Source organism: Coregonus clupeaformis, chromosome 37, assembly GCF_020615455.1.
Source record: "Coregonus clupeaformis isolate EN_2021a chromosome 37, ASM2061545v1, whole genome shotgun sequence".
Taxonomy (NCBI): Eukaryota; Metazoa; Chordata; class Actinopteri; order Salmoniformes; family Salmonidae; genus Coregonus; species Coregonus clupeaformis.
In genome coordinates this window covers 29,083,962-29,102,266 of record NC_059228.1, presented here as the reverse complement: position 1 = coordinate 29,102,266, position 18,305 = coordinate 29,083,962, and the positions used below count along the sequence as shown (strand labels likewise).

Below are 18,305 nucleotides of genomic sequence, written 5' to 3'. Positions count from 1 at the left end.
CCAGTGTCTTTTTAAAGGTTGTCTGTTTTTTTTAAAGTTCCGCTGAATTATTTCAGATTTCAGCAGGTCCCAACTCTTCCTACTCCATTTTTCTCTCGCTACTGCTCTCTTTTGTCCTGTGTGTTCTTGGGACTAGGATGAGAAAATGGGTCTCTAATTTTAGCCTCCATAAGTACAAATTCCCTCGGTTGTGATTGACTAGAGCCCTTTTAAGTCTCAATTTCATCTTAATGAAAAAATTGCCTGTTTTAGGCCTGAACATCCTGTATCCAACTCCCAATCCCCACCCCAATTCCCTAAGTCAGTAGTTCCCAACCTTTTTTGAAAAGTGGCACACCTTGATGGGATATACAATTCTTCGGCACACCTAAAATGTCCCTGTTAATTTATTTAGTGGTAATGACCTCAATCTCATCTGATCCATACTGCAAATCATCTATTTTCTGTGATTTAATTTTTTTTGCTAGATTAAATAGGGTTCATTTGAAATATTTTCATAGTTTTGATAGTTCCTTACTCATTATGTTTATTTTGTGTGTACCCCTTTATGAGCGTCCCGTGAATCTGAGCCAGAAATAAAATGCAGCGCTAGTAAAATTAGTCTTAGTTTTGAACAGTTTGGGCTACAAACGAGTGATTTTCTGCATTGCAACCACGTTTGTTCCTATGGCAGAGGCAGAGGCTGTGGCATAGCTAAGCCCAGAGCCATCATAAATAAATGACTCTGGCTAAGCCTAATCAGACTTGCCTGTGCTAATCTTTGCTCGTGATGCACACCCCCCTCAAATGATAAAAAATATATGTAACAGCCTGAGCGCACTGGACTTGAAACGATGATACAGATGTAAACATGTTCCATTTGATGTGTTATCTGACTGGCACTAGTGCTCCCAAGTCAATGTCCATGTGCATGCCACAGGTCATGTTTCTAAGTGAGAGAAATTAATCAAGATTAGGAAAAGTTTCTCGGAACTCTTAAGAGTTCCTCAAGGCACACCAGTGTGCCGTGGCACACAGGTTGGGAACCACTGCCCTATGTGACAGGTTAAAAGTTACTCCATGTCTCTCACATATCTCTCTAAAAGGCTTTCTATTTAGTATCAAAGCCCTATGTATGTTCTATTGTGGGGACCTGTTGCCCTACAGTCCCCATGCAGGCCATCTGTCAGCGTCACTACAGTGCAGGGAGACACAGCATCCTCCCCAGAGCCCCATAGTGCAGACAGAGGAGGACAGGTGGGTTTGGTAGTGGACACCATATTATTCATTATATTGCCTACCTCCCAGTGGCTCTCTTGTATTCAGCCGAATCAATGGCGCTCTAAGTGAGCATTGTGGTGGAGGGATGATGTGGGGGTGAGATGCCCAGATGACGATCAATGCAGCCGTCACTTTACCTAAAGAAGTCCATATGATAGCGGCCACTGGATTCATGTACCAAAAGGGAATGGGCGGTATAGGGGAGGGCTGGACGGATGTGTAATTGCTTAATTAGAACTTAGTCTTTAAAAAAATGGCCATAGACGGGCTAACGAGGAGGCGGACATTGGTGTGCTCTGTTCCTACAGCCTAGTATTGACTGGTGAGACTGGTAACGGTCTATCGAAGTATCGATATCCAACACTAACGTGCCAATCGAACTTAAAGTAAATGAAGCTATCGACAGCCATCTTTTTTTATGCCCCTCTGGCATCCTAAGTCAGGTTGTAATAGGCCAGTTAAATGCACCAGTAATTTAATGGGAGTTACATCTGTCCAGGTAGCGGTATCTAAAGCAGAATGCGGGGCTGGGGTGCTATAAATGTGCTATATGTAGACAGTTAATTATGCTGATGCCTTAACTGCTCTCTATCCCATCGCTCCACTATGTTTTATCGGTGGGAAAATTGGTGGGCGTTTCCATTATCATTTGTCTTGGACATGGTTAAGCTGTCGAAAAGACTCAGACTTTGAAGAAACTGCAGGGGAAATTCCTTCTTAGCATCTCCAAATGATGGTAGATTAATTCCTCAATTTGAAGGTGAAAATGGGGGGATAAGGGGGTGTGACAAAACCTGCTATTAACTGTGATATTCTGAGATAATCTTGTTGAACTGAAGAGGAATATGGGTTGAATTTGTGTTTTTGATATGTATCTATTATTTGTCTGAGTGGGTGAAGTAGTAATATCAAGGAAGTGGTGACCTCAGCAGTACCTTTTCACAGTGTGGTTGTTTGTTTGCCAGTAGATCCATGTAAAGATGGTAGGTCTGGGCCAATGATGTATATAAACCCTGCATTGCTGATGCTATGTATTGGCCAGTGAGAGGCTTTGAAGCCACCGGTCGGCCATATTGGCACTTCCCAGAAGAAGCAGTCCTCCATAGAAATTAATGGAATTCTACATTATTTCAACTAAATGTTTTAATGACAAAATTACATGTAAATAAGTATTTTTGTTGTAGAGGGGACATTAGAATTTTCAAGAAATTATCTTTATATTTTTTGTATATTGGTTTAGTTCACATAATATAATGTAAAAGTATCTGTAATAGAATAAACATGGCAAAACAAATGTAGATGTTAACATCTTCCAAAATATATAAATCATTGGTCTGGGCTAGCAGCCTGCTGAGATGAGGGTTGTTGTGACAAATAACGGTAAGCCTGGCTCTCAAACAGGGATAACTTTGAACCTGCCATGGTAACACTTTTTATTTTTTATTTCTCTCTCCATCAGAGAGGAAGTTGGCTGAGTCCTCCAAGAAGGCAACAACCAGACCCAAACCCATGTCCATCCTACGCTCACTAGAGGAGAAGTACGTGGCCATCATGAAGAAGCTCCAGTTTGGTGAGTGCTTTGAGTTTGTGTGTGTTTTTTATTCAATGTGTGGTGCCGGGTGTGGTTTGGTAGATATGTTGGAAATGTTGTTGTTTCTCTTAGGACAGGAGAATGCTTAGACATACTATAGGCAGGGCCCGTCTCTTCTCTCCTTGCCTGTCTGTTGATTGGTTCCTCCTCAATGCACATAGTGCCCAGAGCACAGCAGAACAGCCCCCCAAACCCCCTCCTACCCTCTCTGAAATGATACATAACGTAATCCTGCTGCCTGTCTGCGGGGAGGAAGAGCTTTTCTATCTGTCACTTCTCATCCTGCCACGCCATGATTGATTACGGGACTTTTGTTGTGCCGCAATTGATTTTTGCGAGTGGCAGACGTCTAAAGTAATCGCAATTGACATGAATGTAAACAGGTTTGCTCTGGTCCAAGTACAAAAGAGAGACAGAGACGAGCCAAGGTAACAAGGCAGGAACCCCGGAGTGCAATATGATTAACATGCAAACCTCACTGGCCACGTTGCGTCTGTGAGCGTTGCAAAATAAATGTAAACATGTTATTTGGTCATTTCACCCACACCACTCACGCGCGTGTACGAGCGTCTGCGTAGCTAAGCCCTAAAATAGAACTTGGTTCTATTTGAGACGCTCCACGCGCTGCAAGTCTCCTCCTTATTAAATATCAGGAAGGTGCAAACCCACGTGGATGCTTGAAAGATAAACGAGGAGAGATGAATTAAAGATAACTCACTAAAAAACGAAGTAGGTTTCCCTTTTTATCTGTGGATCAAACATTGGAGTAGAGAAACACACAATTTTGTAGGACTCCAGGTCAAAATTCTGCAAATAACCAGCTAAAAAGAGGACCATATGCATGTCAGGTAAAATAACAAACCAATGTTCATGTCCGAGGACAAACTAGCTAGCAACAGCTAGCGAGCTAAATGTCCATGAATGTTTCATTTATGTTTCGACCTTCACGAAAATGAATATAGTTGGTTCACAGTTGGTTTTCAACATGCACTCGGTGGCGCACATGTGGCGTCGGTGTAGTCAGCATGGAAGGACGAGAGATAGGGTCATGTCATTACTGAATAGAGATTTACTGGGAGGATATTTGTGTTTGTGTCATGCATTATTCTTTGATGTGGAATGAACCATTTTAAAGTGTTTAAAACTTCTCTAGCAGTCCCAGTAGGTATTGACATTAATAATCATGTGATGTCTTTCCCTGGCAGACACCTTTGAGATGGTCACGGAGGACGATGACGGGAAGCTGGTGTTCAAGGTGAACTACCACTACATGTCTCAGGTGAAGAACGCCAGCGATGCCAACAGTGCTGCCCGCGCCCGCCGCCTGGCACAGGAGGCCGTCACACTCTCCACCTCGCTGCCCCTCTCCTCCTCCTCCAGCGTCTTCGTCCGCTGTGACGAAGAGCGGCTGGACATCATGAAGGTACAGATATGAATCTATGGATCCACTATGCCTTTTTACGTGCTCAATCCACCCATCTCATTTTCTAATGACAATTTTATACATGCGGTAGCCAACCCACATTTTATTATTCACATTTGAGGTATTAATTAAAGTGATATCTGTTCAATGGTATTCAATGTATATGCTGCAATGAAAATGTATTTGCGCCCTTTCAGATTCTCTATTTTTGCATATTTTTGACACTGAATGTTATCAGATCTTCAACCTAAACCTAATATTAGATAAAGGGAATCTGAGTGTACAAATACCACAACAATGTGATACTTATTTAATGTATTTAATAAACAAAGTTATGCAACACCCAATGACATGGGTCTCCTTATGTCTGGCGAAAACCAAACACTGTATTCCACAGTAAGAACCTTATACCAATGGTCAAGCATGGTGGTGGTAGTGTGATGGTTTGGGGATGCTTTGCTGCCTCAGGACCTGGACGACTTGCCATTATTGAAGGAACCTTGAATTCTGCACTGTATCAGAGAATTCTACAGGAGAATGTCAGGCTATCTCTGTGAGCTTAAGCTAAAGCGCAGCTGGGTCATGCAGTAAAACAGTGATCCAAAACACACAAGCAAGTCTACATCAGAATGGCTGAAAAGCAACAAATTGGAAGTTTTGGAATGGCCTAGTCAAAGTTCAGATCTAAACCTGACAAATGTTGCTGCGTTAAAGCAGTTCTGCATGGAAGAAAATAACTCCACAGCGATGTGAGAGACTGATCAACAACTAAAGTTGGGACAACCAGTTATTGGGTGTAAGGGGGCAATTACTTTTTCACACAGAGGGGCGTTGAGTTTTGCATAACTTTGTCAATTAAATAAATTAAATAATTATCACATTTTTATGTTATTTGTTCACTCAGGTTGCCTTTATCTAATATTAGGTTTTGGTTGAAGATCTGATAACATTCAGTGTCAAAAATAGAGAATCTGAAAGCGGGCAAATACTTTTTCACGGCACTGTATATGAAAGGGCTTTACTAGAGACTCTGTCTGATACAGAGATGGCCTCGGGGAATGGACAGATGACGGTTTGAATGCTTTCCAATTGAGATGCTTGTTAAAGTGAGCAGGGTGTTACAGCACTGTTCCAGTCAAATGGATGCTGCTTGGAATGGCGCCGGAGAAGATGGCTGCCGTTTTACAGACCTCTAACCAATTGTACTATTATCTGTGTTTTTCCGCGTTATTTGTAATTTATTTTGTACATAATGTTTCTGCCATCGTCTCTTATAACCAAAAAGAGCTTCTGGATATCAGGACAGCGATTACTCACCTCGTATTGAACGAATAATTTTTCTTCAACAAGGCGGACGCGAAGGATATCCTACAGACACCCGACAAGGCCCAAATCCCTGTCATTCGCATGAGGAAGAGACGGAGATATCGTGGACGTAGGTCGGGGTGCCTTGTAAGGATCCGACGGCGAGCGAGTAAACTGCCGCTCCCATCAATCCTATTAGCCAATCTTCAATCATTGGAAAATAAATTGGATTACCTAAGATTACGGTTATCCTACCAACGGGACATTAAAAACTGTAATATCTTATGTTTCACCGAGTCGTGGCTGAACGACGACATGGATAACATACAGCTATTGGGCTATACGCTACATCGGCAGGATAGAACGGCTGACTTCGGTAAGACAAGGGGTGGCGGTCTGTGTATATTTGTAAACAACAGCTGGTGCACAAAATCAAACACTAAGGAAATCTCGAGGTTTTGCTCGCCTGAGGTAGAGTATCTTATGATAAGCTGTAGACCACACTATTTACCAAGAGAGTTTTCATCTATATTTTTCATAGCTGTCTATTTACCACCACAAACCAATGCTGGCATTAAGATTGCACTGAATGAGCTGTATAAGGCCATAAGTCAACAGGAAAACGCTCATCCAGAGGCAGCGCTCCTAGTGGCCGGGGACTTTAATGCAGGGAAACTTAAATCCGTTCTACTTAATTTCTACCAGCATGTTAAATGTGCAACCAGAGGAAAAAAAACTCTAGACCACCTTTACTCCACACACAGAGACGCATACAAAGCTCTCCCTCGCCCTCCATTTGGCAAATCTGACCATAACTCTATCCTCCTGATTCCTGCTTATAAGCAAAAACTAAAGCAGGAAGTGCCAGTGACTCGGTTAATAAAAAAGTGATCAGATGACGCAGATGCTAAGCTACAGGACTGTTTTGCTAGCACAGACTGGAACATGTTCCGGGATTCTTCAGATAGCATTGAGGAGTACACCACATCAGTCACTGGCTTCATCAATAAGTGCATCATCAATAAGTGCATCGATGATGTCGTCCCCACAGTGACCGTACGTACATACCCCAACCAGAAGCCATGGATTACAGGAAACATCCGCACTGAGCTAAAGGGTAGAGCTGCCGCTTTCAAGGAGCGGGACTCTAACCCGGACGCTTATAAGAAATCCCGCTATGCCCTCCGACGAACCATCAAATAGGCAAAGAGTCAATACAGGACTAAGATTGAATCGTACTACACCGGCTCTGACGCTCGTCGGATGTGGCAGGGCTTGAAAACTATTACAGACTACAAAGGGAAGCACAGCCGCGAGCTTCCCAGTGACACAAGCCTACCAGACGAGCTAAACCACTTCTATGCTCGCTTCGAGGCAAGCAACACTGAAGCATGCATGTTCCGGATGACTATGTGATCACGCTCTCCGTAGCCGATGTGAGTAAGACTTTTAAGCAGGTCAACATTCACAAGGCCGCAGGGCCAGACGGATTACCAGGACGTGTACTCCGAGCATGTGCTGACCAACTGGCAAGTGTCTTCACTGACATTTTCAACATGTCCCTGACTGAGTCTGTAATACCAACATGTTTCAAGCAGACCACCATAGTCCCCGTGCCCAAGGACACTAAGATAACCTTCCTAAATGACTACCCACCTGTAGCACTGACGTCTGTAGCCATGAAGTGCTTTGAAAGGCTGGTCATGGCTCACATCAACACCATTATCCCAGAAACCCTAGACCCACTCCAATTTGCATACCGCTCCAACAGATCCACAGATGATGCAATCTCTATTGCACTCCACACTGCCCTTTCCCACCTGGACAAGAGGAACACCTACGTGAGAATGCTATTAATTGACTACAGCTCAGCATTCAACACCATAGTGCCCTCAAAGCTCATCACTAGGCTAAGGATCCTGGGACTAAACACCTCCCTCTGCAACTGGATCCTGGACTTCCTGACGGGCCGCCCCCAGGTGGTAAGGGTAGGTAACAACACATCTGCCACACTGATCCTCAACACGGGGGCCCCTCAGGGGTGCGTGCTCAGTCCCCTCCTGTACTCCCTGTTCACCCATGACTGCATGGCCAGGCACGACTCCAACACCATCATTAAGTTTGCCGACGACACAACAGTGGTAGGCCTGATCACCGACAACGATGAGACAGCCTATAGGGAGGAGGTCAGAGACCTGGCCGTGTGGTGCCAGGATAACAACCTCTCCCTCAACGTGACCAAGACAAAGGAGATGATTGTGGACTACAGGAAAAAAAAGAGGACTGAGCACGCCCCCCATTCTCATCGACGGGGCTGTAGTGGAACAGGTTGAGAGCTTCAAGTTCCTTGGTGTCCACATCACCAACGAACTATCATGGTCCAAACACACCAAGACAGTCGTGAAGAGGGCACAACAAAGCCTATTCCCCCTCAGGAGACTGAAAAGATTTGGCATGGGTCCTCAGATCCTCAAAAAATTCTACAGCTGCACCATTGAGAGCATCCTGACTGGTTGCATCACCGCCTGGTATGGCAACTGCTTGGCCTCCGACCGCAAGGCACTACAGAGGGTAGTGCGTACGTCCCAGTACATCACTGGGGACAAGCTTCCTGCCATCCAGGACCTCTATACCAGGCGGTGTCAGAGGAAGGCCCTCAAAATTGTCAAAGACTCCAGCCACCCTAGTCATAGACTGTTCTCTCTGCTACCGCACGGCAAGCGGTACCGGAGTGCCAAGTCTAGGTCCAAAAGACTTCTCAACAGCTTCTACTCCCCAAGCCATAAGACTCCTGAACAGCTAATCATGGCTACCCGGACTATTTGCACTGCCCCCCCCACCCCATCTTTTTACTCTGCTGCTACTCTGTTAATTATTTATGCATAGTCACTTTAACTCTACCCACATGTACATATTACTTCAACTACCTCAACTAGCCGGTGCCCCCGCACATTGACTCTGCACCGGTACCCCCCTGTATATATAGCCTCCCTAATGTTATTTTATTTTACTTCTGCTCTTTTTTCTCAACACTTTTTTGTTGTTTTATTTTACTTTTTTATAAAAAATAAATGCACTGTTGGTTAAGGGCTGTAAGTAAGCATTTCACTGTAATGTCTGCACCTGTTGTATTCGGCGCATGTGGCCAATAAAATTTGATTTGATTTGCTTGGGGCAGTAAAACCGCATGACTTCTGCTGCTTGCAGTTATAGCAGCAGGGATGGGGAAACGGGCTTGGTCTCTTGAGACTCAGCATCTGGTGTTGATAGGCTATGCTTTCGCATTCCAGTGGTCATTCAGCAACGGCTGTCATTGAAAGTCTTACTCATTTTCCAATGACATTTAATAAATGGCCTTGACCCCTTTTCTGATTTAATGGAAAAGTCTCATTCGGTAAATGTCAAAGCCCTCATCTGTTAAGGTTCTGTTCCTGCAAAGAACACTGCAAACTCTTTCCTTAGCAGCACAATGAGAAAAGGCCACTAGTTGACAGAGGCTGGTGGATGTGGTCTAAGTCTAGGGACCCATCTGGCGTATTGCCCCCTCATTTCAAGTTTCCCCTGTCCTACCGCTGTAGACAGTGGATTATCGTTCTTTCACCGGAGCGATAGCATCATGCTATCTTAATAGACATTAATAGCCACTCACTCCAGATTTCCCCCTACTTCTCTGGGAAGTGCACTAAAAGTGTTGGGTCTGAATGTTCATATGAAAATATACGCCCTGCCTGAGTGACACTCAGTGCCCTCGAGCAATCTTGTGAGTGCTCTGCTGAGCTTGATCGGCATGACAACCCCTGACATTGCTACTCATGGCTGACGCTGCTTAGACAGTGGTCAGGCACTCGGTGTGTTTCACTCTCAAACACGCTCTCTCATACGCACATACACACACTACCGACCTACAGCTTGTCCACATCCTCTTAACCGTTACATGCCTTCTCGCACCTTGTTAAAAACCTGCCTTGCCGTGTTTCTACCTCCCTCCCCTGGATCAATGTTTACATTTTTTTATTCTGTGTCTTGTTCCTGTTCTAAATGCACGCTGCCCGCTTCTCTCGGCCTCTACCCCTCTCCTCCTCCATCAACAAGCCACCCTGGCAGCGTCACCAGCTCTGCCCCCTCCTTCCCTCCCCTCCCCATTCACCTCCATCTCAAAACAGCCGCTGGGAAAGCTAGTCTGTCTGACACTTCACTCAGACACCTTGTTTGTTGATGCGAGAACACAGGCCTCTCCCCAGGATCCCCACTTCCTCCCTGGTCTACATACCGTGTCTCTCTGAGCTTGGCCCCACAGAAACTCTGAATCCTGGGGGTTTTGTTTTAAAAAGCCAGAGCCAAATGCACTTGAAACAAGGTCTCGGTGCAGTGGGTTTCAGATCAGATTAGCCCTCTGCTGTCAAGCCCTCCTGCGAGCGGCTAATGCGGAAAATCACAGCCTCCCATTCGGGCACGCCATCCTTGAGCCTGAATACCTGTGACTCTGTAATAACCCGCTGCTCTGGAGAAGGTCCCCTCTCATCAGCTTGTGTGAGCAGAGAACAGAGTAAGGGGAGGGGGAGCGGGCTTCGTCCTCATATAAGAGGTTTTCTCCTGCATCGATCAGATGGAGCCTCTGATACAGACAAAGGCTCTTTAATTCCTGTTCACTGAAGGCACAAGGGTATTCCTGCAGAACTACCAAGATCCCTTTTCCATTTCTTATTTTATCATTTTGAGGATCTTGCCAAGCTTGTGTGTAAGGGCTGATAATTGCCAGGGATCTCACAATACAATATCACAATACTTAGGTGCCGATATAGATTCTCACGATTCTATATGTATTGCAATTCGATATTGCGATTTTCCAAACATATTGCTCACTATATGTCCGCTGCAGAGGGACGAGAGAGCATAAGAAAAACGAGTTTGGGGCCTCCCGAGTGGCGCAGCAGTCTGAGGCACTGCATCGCAGTGCTAGAGGCGTCACTACAAACCTGGGTTCGATCCCAGGCTGTATTACAACCGGCCGTGATCGGTATTCCCATAGGGCGGCGCGCATTTGGCCCAGCGTCGTCCGGATTAGGGGAGGATTTGGCCGGGGGGGGGCTTCACAAGACTCATCACGCTCTAGCAGGGGGGGGTGTATATATATTTTATTTTTACAAATTGTTACTTTGAGTAAAATATCGATATAGTATCGTACAAAAATAATATTGCCATATACAGTGAGGGAAAAAAAAAGCAGAAAGCACCTAGGCAGCCATCTTGTACTTGCTCCTTTGCCTGATGATCTTCTCTGTAGCCTCAATGTTTACCAGGCTGGCTGAAAAACAAAGCACTAGTATTCTTACACCCTTCTTGTAGCCTACTACAGTGAGGGAAAAAAGTATTTGATCCCCTGCTGATTTTGTACGTTTGCCCACTGACAAAGAAATGATCAGTCTATAATTTTAATGGTAGGTTTATTTGAACAGTGAGAGACAGAATAACAACAAAAATATCCAGAAAAACGCATGTCAAAAATGTTATAAATTGATTTGCATTTTAATGAGGGAAATAAGTATTTGACCCCCTCTCAATCAGAAAGATTTCTGGCTCCCAGGTGTCTTTTATACAGGTAACGAGCTGAGATTAGGAGCACACTCTTAAAGGGAGTGCTCCTAATCTCAGTTTGTTACCTGTATAAAAGACACCTGTCCACAGACGCAATCAATCAATCATATTCCAAACTCTCCACTATGGCCAAGACCAAAGAGCTCTCCAAGGATGTCAGGGACAAGATCGTAGACCTACACAAGGCTGGAATGGGCTACAAGACCATCGCCAAGCAGCTTGGTGAGAAGGTGACAACAGTTGGTGCGATTATTCGCAAATGGAAGAAACACAAAATAACTGTCAATCTCCCTCGGCCTGGGGCTCCATGCAAGATCTCACCTTGTGGAGTTGCAATGATCATGAGAACGGTGAGGAATCAGCCCAGAACTACACGGGAGAATCTTGTCAATGATCTCAAGGCAGCTGGGACCATAGTCACCAAGAAAACAATTGGTAACACACTACACCGTGAAGGACTGAAATCCTGCAGTGCCCGCAAGGTGCCCCTGCTCAAGAAAGCACATATACATGCCCGTCTGAAGTTTGCCAATGAACATCTAAATGATTCAGAGGAGAACTGGGTGAAAGTGTTGTGGTCAGATGAGACCAAAATCGAGCTCTTTGGCATCAACTCAACTCGCCATGTTTGGAGGAGGAGGAATGCTGCCTATGACCCTAAGAACACCATCCCCACCGTCAAACATGGAGGTGGAAACATTATGCTTTGGGGGTGTTTTTCTGCTAAGGGGACAGGACAACTTCACCGCATCAAAGGGACGATGGACGGGGCCATGTACCGTCAAATCTTGGTTGAGAACCTCCTTCCCTCAGCCAGGGCATTGGAAATGGGTCGTGGATGGGTATTCCAGCATGACAATGACCCAAAACACATGGCCATGGCAAGAAAGGAGTGGCTCAAGAAGAAGCACATTAAGGTCCTGGAGTGGCCTAGCCAGTCTCCAGACCTTAATCCCATAGAAAATCTGTGGAGGGAGCTGAAGGTTTGAGTTGCCAAACGTCAGCCTCGAAACCTTAATGACTTGGAGAAGTTCTGCAAAGAGGAGTGGGACAAAATCCCTCCTGAGATGTGTGCAAACCTGGTGGCCAACTACAAGAAATGTCTGACCTCTGTGATTGCCAACAAGGGTTTTGCCACCAAGTACTAAGTCATGTTTTGCAGAGGGGTCAAATACTTATTTCCCTCATTAAAATGCAAATCAATTTATAACATTTTTGACATGCGTTTTTCTGGATTTTTTTGTTGTTATTCTGTCTCTCACTGTTCAAATAAACCTACCATTAAAATTATAGACTGATCATGTCTTTGTCAGTGGGCAAACGTACAAAATCAGCAGGGGATCAAATACTTTTTTCCCTCACTGTAGATCTATCGATTTGTTTCCGTCCAACACTACTGTCTGTGTCTCTGTGTCATTTATTTATTTTTCACTTCCTATGGTCATCTTGAGTTAATTAGCTAATCTCATTTTAGTGTGGAAATTAATTGGATATCTATAATAGCCATGAGATATTCAGCAGGAAAAATACTATCCTTTTGTTTCAGTGGCTGAAACAAAAGGATAGTATTTTTCCTGCTGAATATCTCATGGCTATTATAGATATCCAATTAATTTGTGTGGTTGAAGAAGGGTGAAGGGTGTGTGGTTGAAGAAAAAGGTGAGAGTAGTGAATTGTCATTAACCCTTTGTGGTCTGTGTGTTGCAGGTTCTCATCACGGGCCCGGCAGACACGCCGTACGCGAACGGCTGCTTTGAGTTTGACGTGTACTTCCCCCAGGACTACCCCAACTCCCCGCCCCTGGTCAACCTGGAGACCACCGGGGGACACAGCGTGCGCTTTAACCCAAACCTCTACAACGACGGAAAGGTGAGTCCCATATACTTAGGGTTAGGGGGTTGGTGAGGAGTTGGGTCAACTGCCTAGCTTTTAATCAACAGAGAGAGTAGCCTTTCCTCAAGGCTAGTTTATTTCCGGTGTGTGTCTCTTCCTCTTGTGAAAAGCAGTAAAGGTGCTGGAGCCTGCCACATCTGCTGCTCCTCATTAGGAAGGCTCTGACGCGGAACATCTATTTTCATAATGGAAGGAGACAGCTGCTATAAGAATTACTGTGGGCTTTCTACAGTAGAGATACCACTCTGGTGGGGAGGCCAGGGAAAACGGCATCTCAGCTCTCCCTCCACTCAACGATGGATGGATGGATGGATGGCTGGGTAGAAGGAGGGCCTCTGCCTGTGGATATTTACCTGACACTGGTCATTCTCTTGTATTTAGCCCTTGATCTGTTCTGTCTTCTCCAGGTGTGTTTAAGTATCCTCAACACCTGGCACGGGAGACCAGAGGAGAAATGGAACCCTCAGACCTCTAGCTTTTTACAGGTGAGACAGAACTCCACTGTACTATACCGCCACCACCCTTTCATATGTCCATTTTTTTTTCTGCTGTCAAAACCAGCGGCAGTCTCATACGTCATTGGGGATGGTTGATCATCAGCCTGTCTCTATTTGACCACAGGGGTGTGTATTAATAGGTAGCTGTTTTGACAGATGCCATGAAGGATCCTCAGTACTGTAAACCAATTAATAGGGTTTATGTTGTGTGTTGAAAGATTTGGACACTGATAATCGCCTAACTTGGAACGCAGTGGTTGTGCAGTAACATGCTATACATGACGTCAGAGCTCAAGGTCTCCGCTTCACAGCGCAGTATTGGTTTAGACCCCTCAAACTCAACTCTGGACCGCAAAGCCAGTTCCACTGCATTTTTTCATTGTTCCCCTCTAATTAGGGACTGATTTAGACCTGGGACACCAGGTAGAACAGAAAACCATCAGACTTTGGACCTCGTAGGGTAGGAATTGAACTGACAGCGGTTCTGAGCAAGAAGTTGTCACCATCCCTCCTGGGAAGTGCTGTTAATAAGGAGAACTCTTATGTAATTTGAAAGATGAGACATTGAGGATTATAATAAATATTACTTTGTCATACAAGCAAGCCAAACACTTGTGAGTCCAAATGTGCACTTCATATTTCCATAGAATAAAACTCAAGATAATCCATCCACCAGACAGGTGTGGCATATCAAGAAGCTGATTAAACAGCATGATCATTACAGAGGTGCACCTTATGCTGTGGACAATAAATGGCCACTCTAAAATGTGCAGTTTTGTCACACAACACAATGCCACAGATGTCTCAAGTTTTGAGGGAGTGTGCAGTTGAATGTTAATTTCTCTACCATAACGTACGTTTTTGAAAATGTGGCACTATGTCCAACCGGCCTCACAACCACAGACCGTGTGTAACCACGCCAGCCAAGGACCTCCACATCCGGCTTCTTCACCTACAGGATTGTCTAAAACCAGCCAGACGGATAGCTGTGGATTTGCACAACCAAAGGATTTCTGTACAAACTGTCAAACTCTCTCAGGGAAGCTCATCTGCGTGCTTGTCGTCTTCACCTGGGTCTTGACCTGACTGCAGTTCGGCGTCGTAACCTACTTCAGTGGGCAAATGCTCACCTTCGATGGCCACTGGCACGCTGGAGAAGTGTGCTCTTCACGGCTTAATCCTGGTTTCAACTGTACCGGGCAGATGGCAGACAGCGTGTATGGCGTCGTGTGGGCGAGCGGTTTGCTGATGTCAAATTTGTGCTATTCATCCGCCACCAGCACCTCATGTTTCAGCATGATAATGCACGTCGCATGGATCTGTACACAATTCCTGGTATCTGAAAGTGTCCCAGTTCTTCCATGGCCTGCATACTCACCAGACATGTCACCCATTGAACATGTTTGGGATGCTCTGGATCGACATGTACGACAGCGTGTTCCAGTTCTCGCCAATATCCAGCAACTTCGCACAGCAATTGAAGAGGAGTGGGACAACATTCCACAGGCCACAATCAACAGCCTGATCAACTCTATGCGAAGGAGATGTGTCAAACTACATGAGGCAAATGGTGGTCATGTCAGTTACTGACTGTTTTTTTTTTAAGGTCTGTGACCAACAGATGAACATCTGTATTCCCATTCATGTGAAATCCATAGATTAGGGCCTAATGAATATTCCTATGTTACTGAATGTATCCAGAGTGTGTTTATTCCATTATCAACAAATGCGGCGATGTACAGTAAATGTAAAATGCACCAAAAATCACAGTGTAATGTTTGGATTCAGTCTTGTCAGATTAACTTTAGTTTCACCTTTAGTATAATAATTTTCCCATAATCTCCAAAAGGTTCCCTTTTAATTTCTACCATGGTTCTGCATTTTCATATTTCTATTTAGGCCTATCTATATAGGCCAATCCCATGAGTCTAAAGGGTTATAACATGGTTAGAGCCATGTCCCTGGTGTCTGTAGGCAGTGTGACCAGAGGTTTGTCCTTGCGAGTACATCCATCAAACATGTCATCCACTGTTCATACGGGGGAGTCATTTTCTGTGTATATTGATCTGGCAACAAGCCAACGAGAGTCCTTGGAAATGGCTCCCTTTTTTAATTCTCTCATTTGCAGGGTTGGAGAGATGGAGACGTCTCCATTGATTATCATTCTAGTTAGTGTCTGCCAGATCGATAATGGAAATAGGAGGCTGAATGGGGGAGTGGTGGAATCAATTCAAAATCAGCTGACCCTGATATCTAGATCCGGTGAGCAGGTTGGGGGAGGGTGCAGGAGGGGGGGGTTCAGAGAGTAGATAGGAAAAGGTCACCAGGGTCAGAGTTGGTAGACATAGTCCTTTGGCACTCATGCAGTATCAATTTCTTCATCCTCATTAATGGTTGAGGTAAGGATTGGGGTAATCAACTATTGTTAGGCTGACATCTACTTGACCGTCAGGGCCAAATGGTTGGAGAACCTTGAGTGTTGTCCAGCTTGGGCTGGCAGACGGGAAGGCAGCCGCCCAGACAGAGTGGCTCTGTGGGTAATATAAATTGGGCAGAGTGATGGAGAAAGCCGTTTACCCAGTCTCCTTGAGACGACCCTGGGCATTAATTGAATCGTTACAAAGATATATTATTTTTTTACAGAGCGAAAATGTATGCTTTTATCTTGACGCTCTCTTAAACACCTTTCAAACATTTTTCAGTCAACTTTAGCATCCCACCAACTTTTTTACACGTTTTCTTTATATCTGAAAGGTGTTTCCGGTATCAAACCTTTTATTTCCCGCGAACCGACGTAGTCTTTATTGCTGTAAAGTTCTGCCTATGGCTTAGTATGAAATGCAGCCGTAATGCGGAGGAGGCATTGGCACGCACTTCGCTCTTCAGCTTTTGATGGTTGCTAAGCAGCGCCTGTTACTACTATCCTCCTGGCAGTTCTAAACTTTGCAAGGCATGTCACGTCACCCATCTCTTCACATAGCCCACAACATGCATTGTTTTCTTAACCACAACTGGATGGATCCATAAAGAATTACTGTGGGGAATAAATCGAATAAAATGCTATTAAATAAGTAGAGGTCGTATAGCTCATCTATAAATGTTTCTATCAAGTGTAGGTCTATTTTGCTTGATCATGTATAGGCAACTCCAGAAGGGGTTGTGAAATAGGAACACGAGACTCGCATGCTTTTTGAAAATATACATTGCTATTATTTTATCGGTATCATGATGAAGATACTCAATGTAAGACCCTACGCCTGCTCCCTAACAAAGCAGAGTGGGGATAGGAAAGCAACAAAACTAATGGGCTTGTCTTAGGCTCTGTTTCAAAATATCGCTTTTATGACAGCGGTTCCACACGTTGCTGTGAAGCAAGTTGTGTTGGGAAAATATTATTTGTATTTGATTGTTATATTTCTTTATATTCTTAGCCTACTATAAAATATGTGTTGACTGTGATCAGGGTAGCCTAAGTGTGTCTTGTCTGTTTAATTGACAAAATAGCTTGGCCGATGGATTTCATTTGCATGGCTCAGCCATGTCGCCTATAGGCTGCACAGATCAGTAACATAATTAAACTCCAAATATGCCATTCTATTATTTTGAAAATGCATTTTATTAGTCTTATAATGTTTCTTAGGACCTGCCTAATACAAATGAATAATGGATGTCTTTGTGATGCTGTATATTCAATGGATTGATTAAAATAGGCGTCCACCCACATCAGCCCACATCTACTCCCACTCCAAAACTTGCCGTTGTGCACGGGAGATATAAAAGGCTCATCCCGGCAAGAATGTTGTAAAGGGACTGTATGAATTGGGTTCTAAAAAACATTGCCAGATTTTTATTTACAGGCAACAAACACACTGTAAAGTCTGTCTGTAAAGGGTAAAGGGTGTCCCCAATGCTTTCTGCTGCGATGCTCATTGTTCTCACCTCTCCCACTGCTTCTGTCTCCTCTTCCTTTTCTTGATCTCTCTCTTGCTCCCCCTCCGGCTCTCTACACACACACCCTTCAGCAACCTCCCTACAAGTTATGGCTGTATGTGTATTTCGTAATGATCAAATACATTCCATTAATCGCTCTCCTCTCTCTCTCTCTCTCTCTCTCTCTCTCTCTCTCTCTCTCTCTCTCTCTCTCTCTCTCTCTCTCTCTCTCTCTCTCTCTCTCCTCCAGGTACTGGTATCGGTGCAGTCTCTGATCCTGGTGTCGGAGCCTTACTTCAACGAGCCGGGCTACGAGCGTTCACGCGGAACCCCCAGCGGCACACAGAGCTCCCGCGAGTACGACGGAAACATCCGGCAGGCCTCCGTCAAGTGGGCCATGCTGGAGCAGATGCGCAACCCCTCACCTTGCTTCAAAGAGGTGAGCCCCCCCCCCCCCCCAACCGCTATCAGGCTATCCTACAGTGCCTCACCCTTTCATACACACTGTTAGGTTACCTCGCATCCTCCTTGAAAGAGGTAAGAGCATTAAATAACCCGGACCCTTCCTCCTGTTAATCTTAACCCTCACCTTTCCTGACACCTCAACCTGGCCCACATCAGTGTTTAATAATGCGTCTCAATTCTACTGTAGGATCATTCTCTGTCATGGATTACCATAACACTAACCATGCTCCCTTGTTACAGTAGCTACCAGCCATTAAACAAATGGTCTGATAAAGGATTGTAAAGGACTTTGGGACTGTATTACGACAGTGGCAGATAATACATTCAATGTTGATTAATTCTAAGG

The 18,305-nt window shown here is 44.7% G+C and overlaps 1 protein-coding gene across 1 annotated transcript in view; it reads left to right on the top strand.

The window, feature by feature from the left end:
- Nucleotides 1-18,305, top strand: part of birc6 (baculoviral IAP repeat containing 6) — a 155,109-nt gene that overhangs the window by 118,099 nt on the left and 18,705 nt on the right. Inside the window, 5 exon segments of the mRNA XM_041866138.2 lie at nucleotides 2,720-2,830; nucleotides 4,057-4,274; nucleotides 12,882-13,043; nucleotides 13,475-13,552; nucleotides 17,745-17,933. Of these exon segments, the coding sequence (XP_041722072.2) occupies nucleotides 2,720-2,830; nucleotides 4,057-4,274; nucleotides 12,882-13,043; nucleotides 13,475-13,552; nucleotides 17,745-17,933 (758 nt within the window).